Source organism: Salvia splendens, chromosome 7 (assembly GCF_004379255.2).
Source record: "Salvia splendens isolate huo1 chromosome 7, SspV2, whole genome shotgun sequence".
Classification (NCBI taxonomy): Eukaryota; Viridiplantae; Streptophyta; class Magnoliopsida; order Lamiales; family Lamiaceae; genus Salvia; species Salvia splendens.
Genome location: NC_056038.1, coordinates 5,390,878 through 5,413,438, shown reverse-complemented (window position 1 = coordinate 5,413,438; position 22,561 = coordinate 5,390,878). Strand labels below are relative to the sequence as shown.

Sequence of the window (22,561 nt, the reverse complement as noted above, 5' to 3'; positions counted from 1 at the left end):
TGTTGTTATTTCCGAAGTAGAATCTGCATTCAATGGCGCTTATTAACTAAAAAATTGAACCGTTTTCTCCACTCACAAATTTCCACCAAATTTGTTGTCAAGTAGTACTATAGATTTTTTATACTTATATTAATAATTTGATGCACTAATTTTATGGGATAAATAATTGAGTCAATTTAATTTAGTGGAAAAAAGAGCACTTTTTAAGGCCACGGCCCACGAGAACTAACCATTGTTTTTATTTAAACCGAGTAACTTAAATATTGATACGATAAATTTGATGGCACCACCAATCCACATTACAAATTTTTAGATGTTAATTGTTACTTAAGCATATCATTACCGTAAATAATACTAATAATATTATCTTACCAATAAATCAAACTTCTGAGAAACTCCTTTTTTTAATCATTCAGCAGCAAATATTGACTCGGGAGTGCAGCCCGAGTTAGTGGCCCACCCGACTCACAACGAGTCATGAGTGTGGCGGCGAACTCGTGGGTTTAGGGCTTTACTCTCTCTCTCTCTCTCTCTCTTGTTCAGGAAAATCTGGTAAGGCTATTTACCATTGCAATCCCGCGATTTCATCTCGCCGCAAACTTCATCGCTTGTCTCTCTGAGAAAAGGTAATTACGATATAATTCATTGTTTATGGCGGGTGACTGAAACCTCTTTCAACTTCTCGGCCATAGTTTATACTTGTATTGAATGCTTATTTAGTGCATTGCTTCTTTTTTTTCCTTCTAGAGGAAAACCTAAAACTGTTAAAACAAAGGTGCAGTATTTTTTTTGCTTGAACTGCCAATGCGATCAGATGCATTGAGGTTTACTGTCGTTTCGGATTTGATGAGATATGTTCAGGAGAATTCCTGGCAAATAGATTTCATTGATGAGCTTTTTAATTTTAGGTTTTGGTCCAGGCGTTGAGTTACCATTAGTGTATGATGGAGACGGTGGTGGTTGAGCCGGAGAGTCGCCGGGGGAGAAAACGGAAGGTAAATAACGTGCAAACTGCGGCGGAAGACGTTGGTGGAAGAAAGAAGGTGATGCATACGAGGTCATTCGAATTGGTTGGAAGATATATGCTGAAAGAGTTCAAGGGGAGTGGAGTTCTTCTAGGAAGGATTGTGGATTATGATTCAGGTTTGTACAGGATAAACTACGAGGGTGATCTTTGTGAGGATTTGAACAGCATAAAAGTCAAATCACTTCTGGTGGAAGAAGGCGATTTAACTGATGAATGGTCTAAGAGAAAGGAAATGCTGAACCAACTTTTGTCGAGTAAAGATGTGAACTCGAACACTGCAACTGCTACTGATGCACGAGAGCTGGGAAAAGCAAATTCCATTGATTCATCATCATTGAGTGGAATGACCTATTCTTGTAGTGCTCATGATGGGATTGTCAAAGTTCAGAGTGATGAGGTTGGTGCTGATTCTTTGAGTGGTTCGTGTGAGGGTGCTCAAGGGGGGGAGACTAAACAGCCACCTGTTCCACCGCCAGATCTGCCTCCTTCGTCTGGTCATATTGGCGTTCCGGAGGAGTGTGTCTCACATCTTCTTTCTGTATATAGTTTCTTGCGATCATTCAGTGTGCGGTTGTTTCTGTACCCTTTTGCACTGGATGATTTTGTGGGGGCACTCAATTGCTCTGTTGCAAACACATTGTTGGACTCAGTTCATGTTGCTCTTATGTGTTTCCTAAAGCGCCAACTTGAGAAGATCCACACAGATGGTTCTGGGCTTGCATCAAAAGTTCTGAGGTACTTATTGAACATTTGCTATTTTAACTTATTTTCCTGAGTGCTCAAAAATTTGTTTTTCAGTTCTAGTTAAGTTCAAACTTTATTGTTGGAAGAATTTATACTCTTTTGACATTTGTACTGAATTAAGCATGTTGCCTAGTGGTTTTCTTCGGCTGGTTTATTATATTTGGAGTATTTTTCTCAGTATATGACTAACAATTCAGCTTCTTTATCTTGAATTAGTTATGCATTATTGACACCACCTGTTAGACTAGTTACACCATCTACGTTGATGTTCATGAGATTATTGTTTCACTTATTAAATTGAAGATGGTCATGTCTATGCATCCTCTGTGCAAGCCCCTTCACTTTGATGCTGCAACATTCAATTCACTTTGTGATTAATCTATTTTGTTGTTGTTGTTGTTGTTGTTGTACATTCAGGTCCCTGGATTGGAGCTTGCTTGATACATTAACTTGGCCAATTTACTTGGTCAATTATCTGATAGCAATGGGTCATAAAAATGGAGATGACTGGAAAGAGTTATATGCACATTGCCTGGAGAGAGATTATTATACTTTATCTGTAGGTAAGAAGCTGATCACTTTGCAGATTTTATGCGATGATGTTCTGGATACTGAAGAGCTCAGAGCAGAAATGGACATGCGTGAGGTAGCAGAAATTGCAAAGGACATAGATCCGGGCACAGAGTTGGGCGCATGTGAACCTGCAAGAATTCTTCCTGGAGACTCCAAAACTTCTGACTGCATGGACATAGAAGCTGCACAAAGAGCTGAAAACCATCAGACAAAAAAATCTCTTGATGATCTCCATACAGAGTCTCTAGTTGGTGGAGCAGTTGAGGACGGTAATGGTGATGAATGCCGCCTTTGTGGTATGGATGGAGTTTTAGTTTGCTGCGATGGATGCCCAATGGCTTACCATTCAAGATGCTTAGGATTGAACAAGATGCCTGTTTCCAATGTATCATGGTACTGTCCTGAGTGCAAAGTCAGTGAAAACGACCCCAAAATTCTGCGGAGGACAACATTGAGGGGAGGGGATGTTTTTGGTGTTGATCCAACTGGACAAGTCTTTGTCGCTTCTTGTGACCATTTACTTGTGTATGCATCTACTTTCATGCTATCTTATTGCTTACATTTCAAGCTCTCTATTAGTATTTCTTTTTGCAATAGATATCCATTTGAGTTATCTATTAATGCCATTTGTGTTCTCTCTATTTTCTCTTTACTATTAATATTACTTGATTTTTCCGCTCTGTAAATTTTTCAGAGTGAAGACCTCAGTTTATTCTGGAACTTGTCCAAGATACTATAATAGACACCATATTCCTGGAGTCCTTAATGTTCTTAATGCGAATCCAGATAATGCTTCTGTCTATTCAGAAATATGCCAGGGGATAATGCAATATTGGGAATTATCTGCAGATACCATACCATCCAATTGGAAATCTGGAATTGGTTTAGAATTTCCGAACGATGGAAGTGGCCCGTGCATTGCACGATTGGTTGATATGCTGGACAAAGTCCCTGAAACGACCGAGGTTCAAAATCATGCAACTTGTGCCACTGGTAATTCTGCTGAAATGACTGGTTCTTGTCTTAGAAACCGTGTTCAGCAACCTGTTTCAAGTGAGAGTTCTTTTGATAATGTGACAAAATCAAACTGTCTTGTAGGTTCTGTAAGACAACAGTTTGAAATCTTGAAAACAATGGTAGCCGAACCTGCTTCGTCTAGTAGTTTAATTGGTAGGCCTGAGAGTCCTTATGAATCAACCCAACAAAGCAACTCAAATATGACAGAGGCTGTTTCCTCAAGAAGTAGCAATATTAGTGCTCTAAGTGATGCTCCCTTAGAAGCCAACGGATCGCTTGTTAGCCAGGAACTTGATAATAAAATTGGATCTACTTGTGGAAGTCCAGCTCGTTGGTGCTCATACAAGGGCTCTTCCTTCAAAAAAACTGGTTACATGAATCACTATTTGCATGGAGATTTCTCTGCATCTGCAGCTGCTAACTTGGCCATTCTTTCACATGAAGGAAGTCAAGTTTCTGAGTCTCAACAAGCTGTTAGCATCAGCTATGCAGATCAGGTAAAGGCTATCTCTACAGCAGCTATGGGATTTTCCTGGCCCAATGTGGACAACAAACTTGCTGCAGTCCCTCGCGAAAGATGTAGCTGGTGCTTTTCTTGTAAGGCTTCTGTAACAAGCAAGAGAGAGTGCTTGCTAAATGCAGCTGCTTCAAATGCCACCAGAGGGGTGATGAAGGTACTTGCTGGTGTTCGGCCTGTAAAGAATGGTCGGGACGACAGACTTTCTGGCATCGCAGCCTATATTATGTTTATGGAGGAGAGCTTAAGTGGCCTACTTCTCGGTCCCTTCCTTAATGACACTTTCAGGAAACAATGGCGCAGACAACTTGAACAGGCCGCCAATTGCTCTGAAATGAAGATCCTTTTGCTTGAAGTAAGCATTTATCGATTTTGTATATGTCTGTGTTCCATATCTTAGGATATTTTAAATTTCATTGCACGCCCTTGCTGCACTATTTGATTGCCAATTTTCTGTTTTCCATGTTTTTTTGTTTGTTTCAAACCTTTATGCTTCTAGTTGAATAATCATGTATATCATCACAGCTTGAGGAGAATATGCGCCCCATTGCCTTTTCCGGAGATTGGATGAAACTTGTTGATTGTTTTTCTACTCAATCCTCCACTTCTGAGATTGCAACTGGATCAACTCAGAAATGTAGGCCAGGCAGGCGAGGCAAGAAACGACCTGATATGGTTGAAGCTGTAGTGGATGGTTTCCTGAATAAACCAACTAAGTTCACCTGGTGGCGGGGAGGTATAATGTCGAAGCTTATGTTCCAAAGAGGGATTCTTCCAAGCTCATTTATCAAAAAGCCAGCCCGTCAAGGTAACATTTGTAGTCCACCTCTACATAGTTATTAAAGAGTTTAATGCTTATATTCCTCTTTGTTTGATGAAGGTTGGGATGTTTTCTTTCTCTATCCGATAATATTTCAGATCCAAAATAGGTCACTAATATGTTATAAGTAAAGCAGGTGGTAAAAAGAAGATACCCGGTGTACGATATGTTGAAGGAAATGAAATCCCCAGAATTAGCAGGCAGCTCTTCTGGCGTTCCGCAGTAGAAATAAGTAGGAGTGTGGCACATCTTGCACTTCAGGTACCATTATATTCTTATAATGGAATTTGTATACTTGTCGTACCTTGGTACTTTACGATAAAGTTTTCTTGTCTCAGGTGAGATACTTTAATCTACATGTGCGATGGGGTGATCTTGGTCGTCCAGAGCAAATGCCCGGTGATGGAAAAGGCTCAGAGGCAGAATCATCCGCTTTTAGAAATGCTGTTATCCATGCTAAGAAGATAGTGGGACATGAAGTTAGATACTGTGTTGGATTTGGTTGTAGGAAACACCTGCCGTCGCGTGTTATGAAAAATATAGTGCAAACAGAGAAAATCCTGGAAAGTGGGAAGGAAAGATACTGGTTCTCTGAGACCTTCATCCCCTTGTATCTAATTAGAGAATATGAACGAAAAGCAGAGAAAGCCAAGTCTGTGAATGTGCTTTCCAAACTGCAGAAAAGACAGTTGAAGGCTTCCCGTGAAAATATATTCTCTGCTCTCTTATTGGAGATGGGTAACACAGTCAAGAGTTGTTGTTCGTGTCATCAAGATGTCTCCTATAGGTACTTTGAATTTTCTAGTTTTCTCGACTTTTATCTTTTTTCAGTCCTTATGTTAACTAGTCTGGTTTCGATGTTTGACATTCAGGAGTGCTGTGAAGTGCCATGCATGTCAAGGTATTTTTCAATAACCGATGTTCTGTTTTATAATTTCTTTCTTTGTGGGTTGTTATTTATGATGATAGAAAATGTTAACTCTTACTACCTGAAGAAACGAATATTGGTGCACATAGAGGTTGAAAAAAGAGAGATGATTACCACAAAGCTAAGCTATTTTACCTATCTGTTAAATCCTACATACTTAATGAGGAATTGCTCCACAGCAAATCAGATTCGGAATGAAGTTCTTTTTTAGTTGATAGTTTCTTCCTTTTTCTTAATTATCTACACTTCAACACGTATCCCAATGTGTAAATATTTCTTTATTATTATTATTTTTAGTATTATTATTATTACTTTTACAGTTGTGAATGAGAACTCTTCTGATACACAAATTATGTGGTCTTATTATTTGTGGTCACTCATGAAAACCTCAATTACCCTCTTTCATTTGCCAGGATTTTGTCATCAGCAATGTGCCACCACTTCAACAGTAAATAAAAGTGAGGATACTGACTTTGTAGTTATCTGCAAGCAATGCTTTGAAACTCAGGTGGCTACTCAAGTTGATAGTAGCAGTGAATCTGCCACAAGTCCTTTGCTCCCTCAAGCACCAGACGTTTCTAAGCCAGCTATTCCTAAGGATGTAAACTCAGTATGCCATGAAGAATCATTGATAAATAGTCCTGCAGTTACAACGACAAATGCTATTCCTAAGGATGTAAACTCGGTATCCCATAAAGGATCATTGATAAATCGTCCTGCAGTAACAAAGACAGAGACAAATGCAAGATCAAATTGGGGTCTCATATGGAGGAAGAGGTTTTCTGAAGACACTGGCTTTGACTTCAGATCAAGAAACATTCTTCTGAGTGGTAACACAGATAGGGATTTGATGAAACCTGTTTGCCATCTTTGTGATCAGCCATATACTGGTGATGCAATGTATATTTGTTGTGAATCATGCAAAAGTAAGAGAATAATTATTATCAGTCCTTTTTGTAATTTCTTTTATTGCTCCTAAATTATTATTAATGTTTTCGCGTTGTGCCCGTGGCAGATTGGTTTCATGCTGATGCTTTAGAGCTTGACGAGTCTAAGATTTTTTCTGTTGTGGGATATAAGTGCTGCAAATGCCGAAGGATCAAGTCTCCCGTGTGTCCTTACTCGAATCTACCAAAAAAGATTGTATCGAAGGGGAAAATAGAGCACCAACAAGCTTCCAAGCTGAAGATTCCTGCAATGGCCTTTAACCGTGATATGATCCTAGCGCATCTTGAAGAAGTTCCAACAGCTTCCAAATTACTCCAAAAGCCTAAAGCCATCATTGTATCAGCAGCAGCAGCAGCAACAAATAATCCTCTTCTCGCTTCTCTTGATAAATCTAAGCAATGCACTGATGGGAAGTCAGAACTGAATAGTGGATGGAAAAATGCAAATGCATCTGATCCTGAGCCTAGAAAGTTGCCAGTCAGGAGACATGGTAATCGAGAAATAGATGTCCAATGTCAGGAGGGTGCCTGTCCGTTTGAAGCATCTTTGCCTTTTGAAGAAAATGCTCTTAATTCCACACTGGAGATGCTCATAAGGAGAAGTACAAGACAAGAGACCAAGTTAGCAACCAAATCTTTCAGGAATGAAGAAGTAACAAAACCTACAGAGGCAAATCCTTTAACCCCAGTGCAGGATTCGTTATCCATGCAGCAGTTTGCTTCTCAAGATTTCTTTGATCTTGAAACCAATGTGGGTGGCCATGTGAATAGCGAGGAGCCCTCTACAGTTCCCAAAAATGGAATAACTGAAACATTCCATGATCAGGAAAAGCTGATTGCGTCTTCAGAAACATCTAAACAGATAGTGTCTTGTAAACTGTGTTCTAAAAACGAACCACCGATAGATCTTTCTTGCGAGATTTGTGGTATAAATCTTCATAAAACTTGCTCGCCCTGGTATGAATCATCCTCGAATGAGGATGACTGGAGGTGTGGCAGTTGTCGCGATTGGAGCTAGCAGCAATTTGGTTCATGCATCAGCCTATTATGCACTGATGATGAAACCGTATGCTTGATCATGTTGCCAATTTATTGGGAGACAAATGACAATGGAGATGCACTATGGCCACTGATTTTTCTTCAAAGTTGATGGATAAAGCAGGGTTTTTGGGTGCTTATCCTAATATTTTTTGACCTTTTACAGGTAATTGATACAACTGTACATTGCAGTTGCCCATTTTTGTCAACAAATATATACACAACTATCTATTCATTTAGATTAAAATTGAGAAGCCTAATCTGCTGTATTTTTGCGTCTTCACTGCACTTTGTAATACTATAACATTTGGAATGTTACATATCCCCTTGTCTCATTCAAGATGTCCACCTTTTCTTTTTAGTTTGCTTCACTCAAGATGTCTACTTTTTATATTTGGAAATAAATCTCTCTTTCTTCTCTCATTAAAATATTCAACTATTTTTTTCTCTCTACTTATTCTACTAATAACTCCTAAATTTTTGTGCTACTAAAAAATGTGGACATCTTAAGTGGGACGTAGGGAGTACTATTCAAAATTTGAAAAGTTTTGAGTAATTGAATATGCAACAAAGCAAAACAAAGTATTTCACTGTCGTTACCGGTTATGATGCAATGAATAGTTCTTTGTGATATGGATACTAATTTCAAAACCATCGATCACACTCAGTTGTAGACTGATAGTGCTCGAATCATACAAAAAAATACCAATAATTGTTTCGATTCGACACAATGAGCGGTTTTACCAATAATGCTATAATAAAAAAAACGAACCAAGATTCTTGAAAAATCTATGCTTTCAAACTATACATTCAACCTGTAACTGTATCACATACATAAGATTCAAACTATACATTCAGCTTTTGTGAATGCTGTGAAAACCGGGGAAAAAACTCTAGTAGGTAGTTTAAAACTCGATATCATTGACTGCATTGTTACATAAAAAAAATTAAGGTAAAACTCATCTGCTAGAATTTTTTCCCCAGCCCAGTTCACCATCTAAAGCTATGTCTTGCTATGTCTAAAGAAGCTTTTTTACCTTCTCCAAACTATGGACAAACACTGTCTTCTCAACATTTGCTTCACGCACTGCAAGAGAAAGAAACCGAGCTTACCACCTTGTGATTGACAAGCCCCTACTCCCATGGCTGCCCGTTCGCTGCAAGTAAAGCAGTCTTGCCCAGCTTTGTCAGAGCACGAATCAAGATATACAGACGTCTAAATACTCAAAACTGGGAGAAGCTTTTTCTATGTCTAGGGTTCTTGATGGATGGTCGTGCCTGCTCGACTGATGCTCTTGGAGTTGGTGTCCCACTCCCAACGACATCTTGTTGGGCATCTGAAGCCTGAGGAAGTAGTTTGCATCCAGTCCCTCTAGGAACAAGGCGTGGAGAGCTAATGTAACTGTTTGACTTGGTTGCCTTTTTCATCTCTTCCTTGATTTTACTGAACTCTTCTTCTAGTTCACCAACTCTAGACCTCATCCGTTCCATATCTACTTTCAGCACCTGGTTCTCACGAACGACTGTTACCCATCCATCTCGATGGGCCCTTTGCCCAGCAGCTTCGTTAGGAATGGCCAGAGAAGCTGTGGGGGCACTTTCAGCATCGAGAACATTTAGGCAGCCAGCTAAGGCCGTCCGCAGTTGCATCTGCTCGAAGAACAAGACTTGTAGTACGATTCTGAGTGGAAGCCTCTCGTTTTGAGATGCGTGTGCGCAAGCATCGATCGAGAGTTTCTGAAAATCAATAATGTTGCAGAGCTGCTCCCGCTCTTTATCCGAAAGCCAGGGATGTGCCTGCAGAATTTCACGAACATTTTTCAAGAAATTAGACATACCGGAAAGGGGCATAACTCCTTACTGGAGAAACAAGAACAGACGAAATTTCTAACCTAAATGAACACAAAGAAACATATAACTATGCCAAGGAGGTCATTCAAACCTTAATGTATATATCCAGTGCTCGGTATAGCCCATCGTGCAAAGATCTCAAAGATTCTGGCAATGCTTCTGCGAGTGCACGTAATTTTCCAGGTTTCAAGTTTACATCGGAAGCAACCTCTGCCACATAATTATCTATCAATTTCGCAACTCTCTTGAAACGCCCAGATGATGGTGATGTGTCAAGGTCGGCTGATAATGGAGATATTGAAGCTGCACTCGGCTCAGAGGATACAAAATGGCGAATCATCCTTTCAACACAATCGGTGTTGTATAAAGTATCAGAATCAGAATAGTTAGGTATCAGTAGACCATCCAGGGTTGCCAAATCGAGCTGTATGCCTATTCTCCTTTCCAGAGAATCCTGGCATGTATTGTTAACCCCCAAGATCAACGCAACACGTAAAAGTCCCAGCAGAAAACGGCAAAAAGATTTTCCCTTCTTCTCGGGCAGCAGTTTGATAACACTTCGCAAAAGAGCATCTTGATTGACATTAGCAGGTGTCATGCTGAAACTAGCTACTGTCCTCGACAGACCACTCTGTCCTCCCTGCCATCGGCCCAACCCTGGAAGATACTTTTTACAATAATACATTATGGAGCGTGCTAAATTCTCCAGACTTATTCCTTTGGCTTCCATTGTCTGAATCAGCCTCTCAAACAACTCGACACAGAGATATGATACATCCTCAAACCACCAGTTGGATTCATTACTATGGATCTTTGCACCGGTATTTATCCCGTTCCACAGAATGCTCCCACCAGGACTTTGTAGGCTACCATACATCATCATAGGCCATCCAAACAATGAGGGATCCGTACAGATCATTACAGACAATGCATTGATACATCTACTTATAATTTGAAGTTTGTCTGCTCTTGGAATAACTAGTTCACAGCTCTGGAGAGCCAAAATGCAATCCTTCCAGTCTTTTAAGATATGCTTATGGAAATAACTTTCTGACTTGGACAATAAATTGTCTTCACCATAATCATCAGTCATCGAAAGATAACCTGCAGCACAGTACAAAATTACTATGTTCTTGGGTGTGAAATCTACCCTCCCACCATAGCAGAATTTGACCACAATGGAAAACGTTTCGGCACCACCTGGAAACTCTTCAAGAGGTACTGTCAATGTCATATCAGTGGAACTTTCACAATCTTCAAAGATAGTTGCTATCTTCCCACATCTTGAAATAAGAGGAAACTGGAGCATATACACTTCTATTAGAGTCCAAATATAATATTGCACAGAAGAGAGTTCTCAATAGAAGCCTAGGCTGCCAAAAGATGCTACCCAAATGATTGTGGTTAAGTAAATCAAAATCCACGAAATATGATTCTAAAGAAACACACACATGTTTCCTGATATTCTTAGTATAAGATACTAGCATATAAACAAATAGGAAAAGAAGAACTAGTTTTCTTTGCACATCCAATGCCAACCTATAAGCAAGATACTTGTCAATGGCTCTCCAAAATAAATAAATAAAGATACCTTGTGAAGATGGAACTTTACTTCATCCACCACTACTGTTATATCACTTTGCAAACTTGAAATGTAGTACCTGACAGAAAAAGAATTCATAGTGAGAACATTTCACATCAATTGCATCTTCTTAGAAAATAAAAACGATACAAGCTAATACAAGACATTTTTTATACAGATGAAAATGCCAGGCTAAGAACAAGTATATTTTATTATGCTTGCCACAGCCTTCATCGTTTCACAAAAGTTATGATACACAGGATAAGGTAGTCAATTTTTGAAAGAAACTGAAGTATGATAGAATGGTATACAGAGGAAGACCTGATTTGACGATTAACTCATCCGATACTACCCGATGTACATTTTAGCCACAAAACTCACTCAAATTGACTATCGAATAGCCTACCCCCTCCATATCACATGCTAGAAGAATCATTATTCAGCATACATGTACATTTCTTCCACTAGGATCATACTATCATCCAAATAGCAACAAGAAAGGCCAGCATTTTTCATATAATAATACACAATCCTATAGACTGAAAGAAAGGTATAAGCTGAATAATTTCACATACATGCTCCTAGTGAGGAATGTACATGATTATGCTCAACCAGAACAAACTGAAAACCATAAGAGTTCACAAAGGGTGAAACTGATGCAGTGCATACAATCTCATAGTTAGACAATTTATGATTGCCGCCGCTTTGAGAAATAGTAATAGGTTAAACCACAAGAACATTGCCAAAATGCCACTGAATCAGGTGTAACTAGTCCACTTAGCTTTTATTGGCCAAAATCTCAACGAAGTTAACAAATACAAAAGACGACCCTGCCTTAGAGACACAGAACCATTGATTGCATGATGCTTAATTTGACTGTGATTAAATCGACTTACGCATTCCGCTAATCCTAACTCGATGATATCTATTACAGTGCAATCCTTTCTTGAGCTTGTTACCTCTATCATTCGTCCAACAATAATTCTGTTTCCTTTTTGTTTGTTTAGAGTGATTATCTCTAACCGTACTTTCAAAACTCTGATTTTGTTAATATTTGGTGATTATAAAATACCCCAGAAAAAAAAATGTCACCTGCATATGATGAATTATAGTGTAGTAGTAAATAACAAGACTTCACACATTAAATTGCTCGAGTAATTACAGAAAGAGTCAGCCAGGGAGGTTTGGAGCTCTCAGTGATCAAGAATAAACAATTGGAGAGAGAGAGAGAGAGAGAGTTACCAGTGATCTCCTTCACGATGGAATCCAGAAGTTTTCCCAGGAGGAGCCATCAGTCGGTAAAAGGCTTTTCTTCAAGAAAACTCCTCCCTTTTCTCCAATAAAGGCATCAATTCAATTCAAATTCATTCTCCCCCTCTAAACAATAAAGCCAGAGGGCTACCATCATGTCAATTTTGAGTTCACTTCAGAAACATCAGAGATTATCATTATTCTCACAGCTCAGCAATCCATTAATTTAAGCAGCCATCAATAAACAATAAACCCCACCAAATGTAACCAAAATAAAACCCACCAAAAGCAGGCCACCAACCATCACAACTCACAACCACAGATTGAATAATCCCAAGTTTTTAAAAGATCGAAAAAAGAAAAATTTGGAAAAATAAAGGACCAGGATTTGCTCGGTCAAATTAGAGTCATTATTATGATTAGCGAAAACAAACAGCAATTATGGAAAGCCCAACCTACATTCCTAAAGATGCGGCCACTATATGGGACATACTTTACTCTATTAAGACAGGATCCAAGACAAGAAAACGGCTTGAATAAAATACTACTCCATGATAGAACCAAAAAGGAAAAAGGTATCGATTTCTCTCAATATTCGTATATACTCACATTTAAAGGGTAATATTTTCTAGTACTTCCTTTTCAGCACAAGATGTGTTAAATGACGATGCATTAGTTTAAAAATGTTGTAATAACATGATTAAAGGCGTAAAGATGGACAAAGAAACATGGGAATCATAATATCGACTGAGAGCAGTGGGAGGTTTGTGGTGTGACATGTGCAAGTGCAGTGGGCATTTGGTCGAATAGGTGGCGTGCAAGGGACGGCACACAATGGTCCAAGATCACAGGTCATTGTTCTAGTGCGCAACTTGGACAATATTCCAATTGTAGAATGTCAAAATAACAAGCTTGTGCACATTCAATTCAAACTCCTTCGGTTTATTCTACTGTTATTGAGCTAACCACTTATCATAATTTTGTGATATAGTACTACTAAAAATCTCATTTGACCCATTTGTTTTCAATGGAACTGTACTGACAACAAGAAAAATAACTCATACATTAGCAACATTAAATTTTTCAAAAGAAGTATTTAAACAATAATGGTCTATTCATCCTTCCTTTATACATTCGATGTGGGAATAAAATTTCCATAAGCTCCTCTACATCTAATGCTCTAAAAAAGCTGCTTCACCTATGATATGAATTGTGGTACAACAATTCTAACATAGCCAATCTCACCGAAATGTTATTCTATCAGTGCACAAGTTTTCTTGGAGCCATCTCGCTTAGACGCGGTCCGACTACTGTCCGAGACTCTTATATTTATGCAGTTCATTATTGCAACCACTTCTACTATGTTCTCCATCATCCCTTCGCTTAAATGATCTCTCCGCCTCCTACATCTGCTCCTCCATGTCTAATTTGTCAAGGAGTGTGGTTGATTCCCTTCTATCCAAATTGTTGGAGGAGAAAAACTCATCTCCTCCAACTCGTTAAAGATGGCTATGCATTTATCCAAATTCAGCATTTTCTACATAAATTTCATCTCCAATTGGTGGGGCGCGCCTGGCCAATGCAATAGTGCAACGCAAAGGCGACGCATGAAGACCCAAGTAGCAAGCTACTTTAATGGATCTTACCCTCAAAAAATAAATTTAATATCGTGTAGACCAATGGTCTACATATCAGATATTAAACTGATAAGAACAGATACTACACTTGATCTTAGCCAAAAGGCCGAGAAAGGTATGAGATTTCCTAAGACTGGCCCATGGTTTTATACTATGTCATATGCACTTCCTTTTATACATTCGATGTGGGATGAACTCACTTATACAAAATTCCAATAACCCCAAACAGTACACTACATCTTATCTAAAGCTGCTTCAAAACTTCACAGAAATATAATTCCAGTAACCTCAATTAGGATTATCGTACAACAATTCTAACAAAACCCATTTCTGAATGGGACCATGTTAACCTCTATGAAATCTGGCATCAAATTTAGTTTTGTGAGACATGATCAACTGGAGCAGCTTGCGTATTGTCTTCTCCGACATGATCATACCGTCTCCAATGTACCTCAGACCTAACTTCAGGAACGGAACGGAATCTCTCAGCATTTCTTAATTACATCATTGCTAATTTTTAATCCAACTTTATAGCATATCACAAATGAAAGTAATGTTATGGTTGAAAACAGTTGAGGATGTTTTAATGGCAAAATTTGGTGGTGTTAAAATTGCTATCGTATTTACAATCGTGTGAAAACTTATAATTTTGGATAACATTATGTAATTTTCCAACAATTAGTGTATAAAAATGGTACTACAATTGATGGATCTAGCTAGTAACAATTCAACAATCTACACTGTCATGTGTGATTTACTGATTTAAGAATTCTGGAACATTCGCCACTATCTTCGAACTATTTACAGCTCAAATTCAATACAGGAATACATATACCAAAAGAATGTAAGTTGGTGAATCCAATAGTATATGCTAGTTGTTGCAAATTTTAATAATGGTTGTTGCAAAAATTAATTCATGGGTCACCCTCGACTGAATGAGTTAAACTACATAGTTAGGGTGACTGATTTGGTGAATGTTTTCAGGTAAGTATAATGACATTAAATGTTGATCTGCAGCTAGTGCCCATGCTGCTACAACAAGCTCAGGAAAATTCTTTGCGATATTCCCCGCAAGTCTCTCTCATCACAATCACCATGATCAACTCAAGTTTGCTTGCACACCACATACAAATGCCATCAATTTGTCATCACATATGTTCAACATCTATATACCCACAATATAAACACTAGTAGTATATGATATTTCTAACACAAATATTCTTTTTTGCACTGTACAAGTTAGAGATCGAGTATATGATATGAACAAAAATCAAGTGATGATCACGGTGGCTTGCTGCAACCCAGAGAAAATTCGATAAAAATTAGTATGTAGCAAGGGTCACAAAGTTATAAAAAGCATAATTATATCATTGTGCGGATGTTGTAGTAAAAAAAACACCAATTGGAACTTGAGAGAAAGCAAGTACTACTACTTGCATAAGGAATAAAATATCGGGCACAGTTGTCGAAAACAATTAAGTATGTTTTCGAATTACCCTTAACTTCAATATATATAGTTACCCCAAGTTCAACATGTATAATGCCGAACAAATTATGTACTAGGAGTAATATCCAAGTATTTTCTGAATTTGCAAGCAGTTGTAGTTTAATGAAGTATATTGCAGAGTCTAACGGCCCAAGTGCAATGTATGCAATGCTTATAAAATGTGTATTTTCCAAATTATATGTATATGTAATACAATTGTCAATCGCCACATTTTACCCTTCAATGCTCTATTTGTGTGTAAATAATAAACACAAATTAATTAAATCTCCACCATCCATTTTGTTTATTTAATGAGGGATTGCGTTAGTGTGCTAACTAATTTACAGTAATAACTAATAACTTTCAATTTTGTGTATTAAAATTATCAACACAAAAACATAATTATATCAATACAACATGTAAATTTAAATATCAATACAAAGACATAAGTTTATCAACACAAGAATATTGATAAATATATGTCTTTGTGTTGATATTTTTAACATACAAAATTGATATTAGTTATTACTATAAGTATTTGATCACTATGAAGTACAATTGAATAAAATGGTACTCAACTATATGGGGTATTTATTTTATATGATAAGCCGAGCCTTTCTAAAAAAAGGTCTGAGCTTCGCCTAACTCATCTTCTTAAAAATAACGTTTCAGCTTTCAATAAAAAAAGATTTGGAAATCCAATATGTGCATGTCATTCAAAATCTCTAACTGTGTTCACTTTAGAGGCTCTAAAGCATATGATCAAAAGAGAAAATTTTGTTGGAGGGCAAAGAGACCGGCTGGTCGTGTAATGGACCCTGAGATATCTGCGATATATAATTGTGCATATAAAAAGTCGGTTAAAGACTGCACAGATATGCCAAGAAAGGTAAATAAAAGCTTACTCGCGCAACCCTGAAGAGTACTTCAGCAATACACTACATCACCTTTTTGTTCACTCTTCTTAAAATATCAATGCAATCTTTGATCGATTTTCTATATGCACCATCAGAAATCACAGCTGCCCCAGAGTATTACAAGACACTACAGGTCTCTTTGCCCTCCTTTGAGCAACTTTTTTCCTCTTTTGATCCTGCTTGAGCATATTAACGAGAGCCTTTACAGGGAACACAGTGAGATTTATGGTGTATACAACTCAGATGAAACCATACAATGATCATTCGAAAACAAGATACAAACAGGCAGCACATCTTAGTTTCATACTTCTTAAGTCGTTGCCGGTTTTGAGGTAGCCTTCTTTACAGCTTCTGCGTACGTCCGGTGTTGGTAAGTAAGAGTCGACTCGAGCAAGTCCCACAGTGATGTCTTTGGGTTCCAACCTGAGAAACACAGATACAAATTTAGGAGAAGAGCATCTCTAACATGAACCAGTTTTGGTAAAACAACAGTACACTACCAAGTTGTCTGTTGATTATGGTCATGTCAGGAATTCTCTTGTCACTGTCATCGTATCCTTCACCATAGAATTCTTTCGAGCTTATATCAATCGTAGGTGCATCCAGTGGAGGTTCTCCACTAACCTTTGAGTAAACCTGTGTGTGCATTAAACAGGAGAGAGATATTAAGAAAATTATCCAAAGTCACCTGAAAGAAAAGACAAGTGCATGAAAAAGGCTTGACAGTAAAAAATGTGTTTGAATTTACCTGAGTCATCATCTCAGCAAGCTGCCTGACAGTAACTTCATTGTTAGGATTGCCAACGTTAAATATCTGACCATTAGCCCTGGATGGATTTTCCTGAGAATTCACTTGATTTAACAACACTCACACAGAAAATGTAATACACGTCATTCAGAAGGCATAACTAAGACATACAATCATCAAATGGACAGCTTCGATGGCATCTTTGATGTAAACAAAAGTTCTCTGAGATTCACCTCCATCCACAAGCTTCAGTGGTTCACGCCTTAAGAGATTCTGGGCAGACAAAAAACCAGCAAAATGAAAAATGACACAAGTTCATACCAGTATATAATAGGAAGAATGTTCATGACAAAAAAAAACAGTATTACATTGCTAAAGCAGGCAAGAACTCTTGGAACACCCTCACTTGGACCATCAATTCCAGGTATAAAGTCCATCCTGGGACCAATCCAGTTGAAAGGCCTAACAATTGTAAATTCAAGACCATTTTCTGCACCCTCAGCTGTAGAACAAGAATATAAGAATACAGTTAACATGACACTTCAAATTTACTAATGTCCCACAAAAATATAGACACACTGTTCACCATATATCAGTCTCTCAACCAACTGCTTTGCACATGCATATGACCATCTCTGTTTCTCAATGGGGCCAAAGATGCAAGGGGAGGAATCTTCCGATAGAACATAGTAAGCAGGATCCTGATGCAAGAAGATGGTGAATGTTCAGAAAATCCATCCAAGCAAAACAGAACAGCCCCATTGGTTATAATTTGGTAAAGCACTTTGCAAGAAGCAAGTGAACAGAAATAATTGGACATAATAGTAAACAATCAAATGAGAAAAGAGCTTACATTTAGCATCTGGCTAAACTTATCTAGAAGAGCAAAATTGGATGTTTTATCTATTAACTTTATAATGTTTCTACTTTGATCACAATTACTTGTGCATATAACATTACAATGATCCCACGTAAAAATTATTACACAAATTTTCAATAAAAGCTTTCCAGGAGTTGACTAGCACTACAGATGGTAGGTGTTAGGACAACATTTCCCATCACCTACAACTGACTCAAAGTTGCAAAAACAAAGCTTAGATTTCCAGGGAAATGTTTTACTCATAATAATTTAAATATTTTTATGATGGTAAAACAAAGAATCACATTTTAGTGGCGATGTTATTCAAATTGCACAAAGTCATTCTTAAAATATGAGACACAAGATTTCTTGATCTAAACTGGTGGAGAAAAGGCACTTCAGTATTGGAGGATATGAAAGCAAACTCTCACCTGTCGCAATGGGCTATCTTTGGGTAAAAAGCAACCAATTGTTTTCCCATAAACTTCACAAGTGGAGAAATGAATGAGGCGTTTTCCATTTTCCGAGCAGTATTTAATCTAAACCAAAACAATCAATCAACTTCAAATTACAGTGATCCATTTGGTCTACTTTTTACATGAAAAATTAGAAAACCAAAAGCGCAAATCAGTTATAACACGAAAAACTTACTATGGGGAGAGCATCAATGAAGTTGCTGTAGATTGTATCAAGAGGGCGCGTATTGTAGTCTGCTGGAGTGCATATAGCAGCGAGATTTATAATCTGTCACATCAGAATATATATAGAATCGGTTTAGGGTTAATAATTAGAATTAAAGCATGGATTATACGTATTTAAACAACCATAGACAAATACGAGGATTTAAGAGAATCATCATTTTCGAATACTCTCTGCGAAGCTGAAAAATAAGAAAGAAACAAAAAAAAAGAAATTAAAATTTACATAGAGATCTTAGTAGACCGCTCTAGATTTAGTAAGTAGCAGCACATAATGTCACTTCAATTACTTGCTACTATCATCATACATCTTCCTACATTGAAATCAACCGGGAGAATTCCAGTGCAATGTCAGTATCTTAAGCAAAAACTACTTAAGCAGGATCTACTAAAGCAAACCTAGTTAACAACTAAAAATAAAGAGAAACAAACGATGGAAAATTACAAGATCCGCCATCCGAATGAGGCCTTCGAGGCGAGAATCGTTCTTAATGTTGAGGCGGTGGAACTGAATGCGATCCGCCCAGGGCAGCGACGACGGCTCGAAGAGGTGCTTGATCTTGTCGCTATAGACATCGACCGCCAGAACCTTGTGCTGCGTCTCGGCCATAAGCTTCTCGCAGAGGTGCGAGCCGATGAAGCCGCCGGCGCCGATCATGCATATGGTGAGCGGCTTGATCGGATTCCCGTCGAGATCTACTCTAGCGCTCGCCATTGCTTGCACCGACAGTTTGTTCGGCGGTGATCGAGATGGATGGGTGATTGCAGATAATGCGCGTGAGAATGTTGGGGATTTACGGTTTATGGATTTGTTCGTTGCTGCATTATTCAGCTTCAAGATATATGCTCTACTGCAGGAAGTGGGACCTACTAAACTTATTAACTTCTTGCTTAGTCGATTCGGAGTCGAATTTCCACCGATTAATAAGATATGCCAGCCTCCATTGTGAGTGCTGCTAATGGCTAATGATAATTATTACTGATCATTTAATGGAGTGCAAAATTAATCTTCGTTCTATTTAATAATACTACAAAATAATTTAAAATACATACATCCTAATTTTAATGGAGTATTATTGTCGGATAGAGTTAGTTCCCTGATGGATGATGATGAGATTAACTGATTAACAAATTTGATGAAATTGTCATTATGTGTCTTGCATATGTAATATACTGATATTCATCATAATTCGAATTGGGCTAAATACATACTTCCTAATTACTCGTACTAAAGGAACCCTATACTTGTATGATAAATGAATTATACTAAGAAACAAATAAAGTGATTCTGGAAGAAAATTGATCACTTTTATATATATATTTGGATTTGTCAAAATCGATTTTGGATCGGACTAATCATGATACGACACAAATTGTAGTTAGATGAGAGATGTAAACCAACCTTGTTCGAGTTACATATCATATGAATTTACTTTGCAAGTTACAAATCTTGATGGACCCTCAAAAAAACCTCAAGCCCGAGTTTTTTTCATGAAATAATAAAACTGCAAACCAAACAATCTATCAACAAATTATATTCTCCTTAGGCTTAAGTAGTTATAAAAGCTAACCATATCTTGACTTGCCATATCTATCGTCATCCAAAGTAAACAGGTCCATAACAAACAAACGTCAAACTAACCCCATTGAATGTGTGTGACAAATAGGATTGATTCGAAATATACGTTCATCGAATGCAATATCCATCCATCATTTCTAACGCTGAACACCTAATATTTTGTGAAAAATCTGGAGTATTATACAAAAAGGTGTAAAGATAGAAATGAAGATGATGTTTTAGTCTTGTGATCTCTCCAAGAAGGGTGTTTAACTATGTAACATGTGGGTGCCTAGATATCTCATTAAAGAATCAAGAAACTCCCACACACCACCTAACAGCCCTTACTTATTTAAAGAGTAATCAAATGAAGCTTGCCCTGTATAACTAACTAATCACTCGAATTTCTACAACTTCCCCTTAAGAAGTACTAGTAGTACGTACTACTACTATTTGTTTAATTCAAGTTCATCTTACACAAGTAGAAATAGTGGTAAAGCATGTCCAGCTCATTGCAGAGCACAAGAAGACACGCCACTTAACTTAGTTACCTTCCCTCCTTAAATTAATCACCTTTTGACTAACAATGCCATCTTCATTCACAAGCCTTTTAATTTTATTTTATTTTGCTCAGTTAAGATATGCATGGATTTTGAAGTGGCACACGATCTTAGATGTAGCCATCTCAACCAATTAGGCCTCTTTAAATACCACCCAGAAATTCCTTATCAAACATCTGCAAGGAAACCATGAGTATCAAAAACATCTCAAGTTTTACTATCATCTACATTTTCCTCGTTACCGTTGCAAATGCACAGCCTTTGGTTCCTGCACTCCTCATATTTGGGGACTCAGTTGTTGATGTAGGCAACAACAACAATCTTCAAACCATTCTCAAAGCCAATTTCCCGCCTTACGGGCGAGACTTCATCAAACACAAACCAACCGGTAGATTCTGTAACGGGAAGCTTGCTTCCGACTACACTGGTAAACAATTTCCATAACCACCTAAATCAACTACTTTTGTCAACAGCTGCTTTTCCTACTAACAATGCAGCTGAGAACCTCGGGTTTACCTCATATCCTACGGCCTACCTCAGCAAGCAAGCCAATGGGAAGCATCTCCTGATTGGGGCTAACTTTGCCTCTGGCTCATTAGGCTACTACGACACCACAGCAAAAATCTATGTAAGCATAGTGAATAATTTGCATGGTCTATTGATGTAAAAGGAAAAAACAATCTGACTTCATCGAGTTTTTGATCTCCTACGTAGGAAACGATCCCATTAAGCAAACAGGTGGAGCTATACAAAGAATACCAGAAGAAGCTCACAACACTCGTGGGACAATCCAATGCTACAACCATCATAAATGGATCGATACATTTCCTTAGCAGTGGAAGCAGTGATTTTGTTCAGAACTACTACATTAATCCTCTTTTATACGAAAAGTACACTCCACTTCAATTCATAGACATTCTCTTGCAGTCTTACACCAAATTTGTGCAGGTTTTCAATTTCTGATGCTTGAAACACACAGATCTAGCCATACACATGAGATAATAAATAAACTGTGCTTATGAATTTAGGAGTTGTACAATTTGGGAGCAAGAAAGATTGGAGTGACAACATTGCCCCCACTTGGATGTGTGCCTGCAGTTATCACCATATTTGGCGAGGACAGTAACGAATGTGTCGAAAAGTTCAATAAAGTGGCAGTTTCATTCAACAAAAAGCTCAACTCCACTTCCCAGAAACTGCAGACCAAGCTATCTGGTCTTAATCTTGTAGTTTTGGATATCTACCAGCCTCTTCATGACCTTGTCAGGCGCCCTACTGATTACGGTGAGCACTTGTAGGGGCTAGTCGCATTTATAAAACTGAAACACAAGATCTAATACTATTCTTTGAACATGTGGAGAAAAGAAAATTAGTGTTTTATAATATATTTTCAGGTTTCTTTGAATCAAGAAAGGCATGGTGTGGGACAGGGTTGGTGGAGACATCTATACTGTGCAATGCAGAGTCGGTTGGAACATGTAGGAATGCAAGTGAATATGTTTTCTGGGATGGCTTTCACCCCACTCATGCTGCTAACAAGATTTTGTCTGATGATTTGCTGACTGCTGGCCTCTCTCTCATCTCCTAATTTGAGACATATTTTTTCTATTTCAAGACTGTTTTTCTAAGTTGGCAGTTTCAATCCGGTCTGTTGTATTGGTCGTAAGTATTGTGTGATGTTCATGTATAAATAATACTACTACTGGGAGTGTAATCTGTTTTAATCTACATTTATTTGGTGTTTGATGCAATATTTCTTCATAACCACCAGTAATAGTAATTTAATTTTTAGGGGACTAGTAA

General features: G+C 37.9%; 4 protein-coding genes and 1 non-coding gene across 6 annotated transcripts; 2 read left to right on the top strand and 3 right to left on the bottom strand.

Annotated features, from left to right (window-relative positions):
* Positions 1 to 449: 449 nt before the first annotated feature.
* Positions 450 to 7,917, top strand: LOC121811099 (DDT domain-containing protein PTM-like). The gene is made up of 11 exons (XM_042211897.1): positions 450 to 626; positions 909 to 1,762; positions 2,189 to 2,869; positions 3,039 to 3,337; positions 3,443 to 4,233; positions 4,404 to 4,686; positions 4,835 to 4,959; positions 5,037 to 5,485; positions 5,571 to 5,599; positions 6,040 to 6,552; positions 6,642 to 7,917. The coding sequence occupies exons 2-11, from the start codon at positions 942 to 944 to the stop codon at positions 7,589 to 7,591; spliced, it is 4,941 nt and encodes a 1,646-aa protein (XP_042067831.1). The 5' UTR covers positions 450 to 626; positions 909 to 941; the 3' UTR covers positions 7,592 to 7,917.
* Positions 7,918 to 8,312: 395 nt separating this feature from the next.
* Positions 8,313 to 13,177, bottom strand: LOC121811083 (BTB/POZ domain-containing protein At3g44820-like). 2 transcript variants are annotated; one of them, XM_042211868.1, is made up of 5 exons: positions 12,905 to 13,177; positions 12,287 to 12,468; positions 11,054 to 11,123; positions 9,554 to 10,762; positions 8,313 to 9,408 (listed from the first exon to the last, which is right to left on the bottom strand). In XM_042211868.1, exons 2-5 carry the CDS (start codon positions 12,334 to 12,336, stop codon positions 8,836 to 8,838), a joined length of 1,902 nt encoding a protein of 633 aa, XP_042067802.1. In that variant the 5' UTR covers positions 12,337 to 12,468; positions 12,905 to 13,177; the 3' UTR covers positions 8,313 to 8,835. The 2 variants fall into 2 exon arrangements, with proteins under 2 accessions (XP_042067802.1, XP_042067803.1); XM_042211869.1 differs by lacking the exon at positions 12,905 to 13,177 and having other exon boundaries at positions 9,554 to 10,566; positions 10,663 to 10,762; positions 12,287 to 12,897.
* Positions 13,178 to 13,856: 679 nt separating this feature from the next.
* On the bottom strand, positions 13,857 to 14,051 carry LOC121742809. The gene has a single exon (XR_006038145.1). It is a non-coding gene; the product is annotated as a U2 spliceosomal RNA (small nuclear RNA).
* A 2,021-nt stretch (positions 14,052 to 16,072) lies between these two features.
* Positions 16,073 to 19,541, bottom strand: LOC121742214 (UDP-D-apiose/UDP-D-xylose synthase 1-like). Its single transcript, XM_042135295.1, has 9 exons — positions 19,086 to 19,541; positions 18,594 to 18,686; positions 18,374 to 18,481; positions 17,670 to 17,784; positions 17,452 to 17,585; positions 17,255 to 17,356; positions 17,084 to 17,176; positions 16,836 to 16,971; positions 16,073 to 16,758 (listed from the first exon to the last, which is right to left on the bottom strand). The coding sequence occupies exons 1-9, from the start codon at positions 19,353 to 19,355 to the stop codon at positions 16,646 to 16,648; spliced, it is 1,164 nt and encodes a 387-aa protein (XP_041991229.1). The 5' UTR covers positions 19,356 to 19,541; the 3' UTR covers positions 16,073 to 16,645.
* A 1,406-nt stretch (positions 19,542 to 20,947) lies between these two features.
* LOC121741748 (GDSL esterase/lipase At5g22810-like) lies at positions 20,948 to 22,509 on the top strand. Its single transcript, XM_042134631.1, has 5 exons — positions 20,948 to 21,185; positions 21,232 to 21,386; positions 21,473 to 21,706; positions 21,787 to 22,042; positions 22,153 to 22,509. The coding sequence occupies exons 1-5, from the start codon at positions 20,948 to 20,950 to the stop codon at positions 22,344 to 22,346; spliced, it is 1,077 nt and encodes a 358-aa protein (XP_041990565.1). The 3' UTR covers positions 22,347 to 22,509.
* Positions 22,510 to 22,561: the final 52 nt, after the last annotated feature.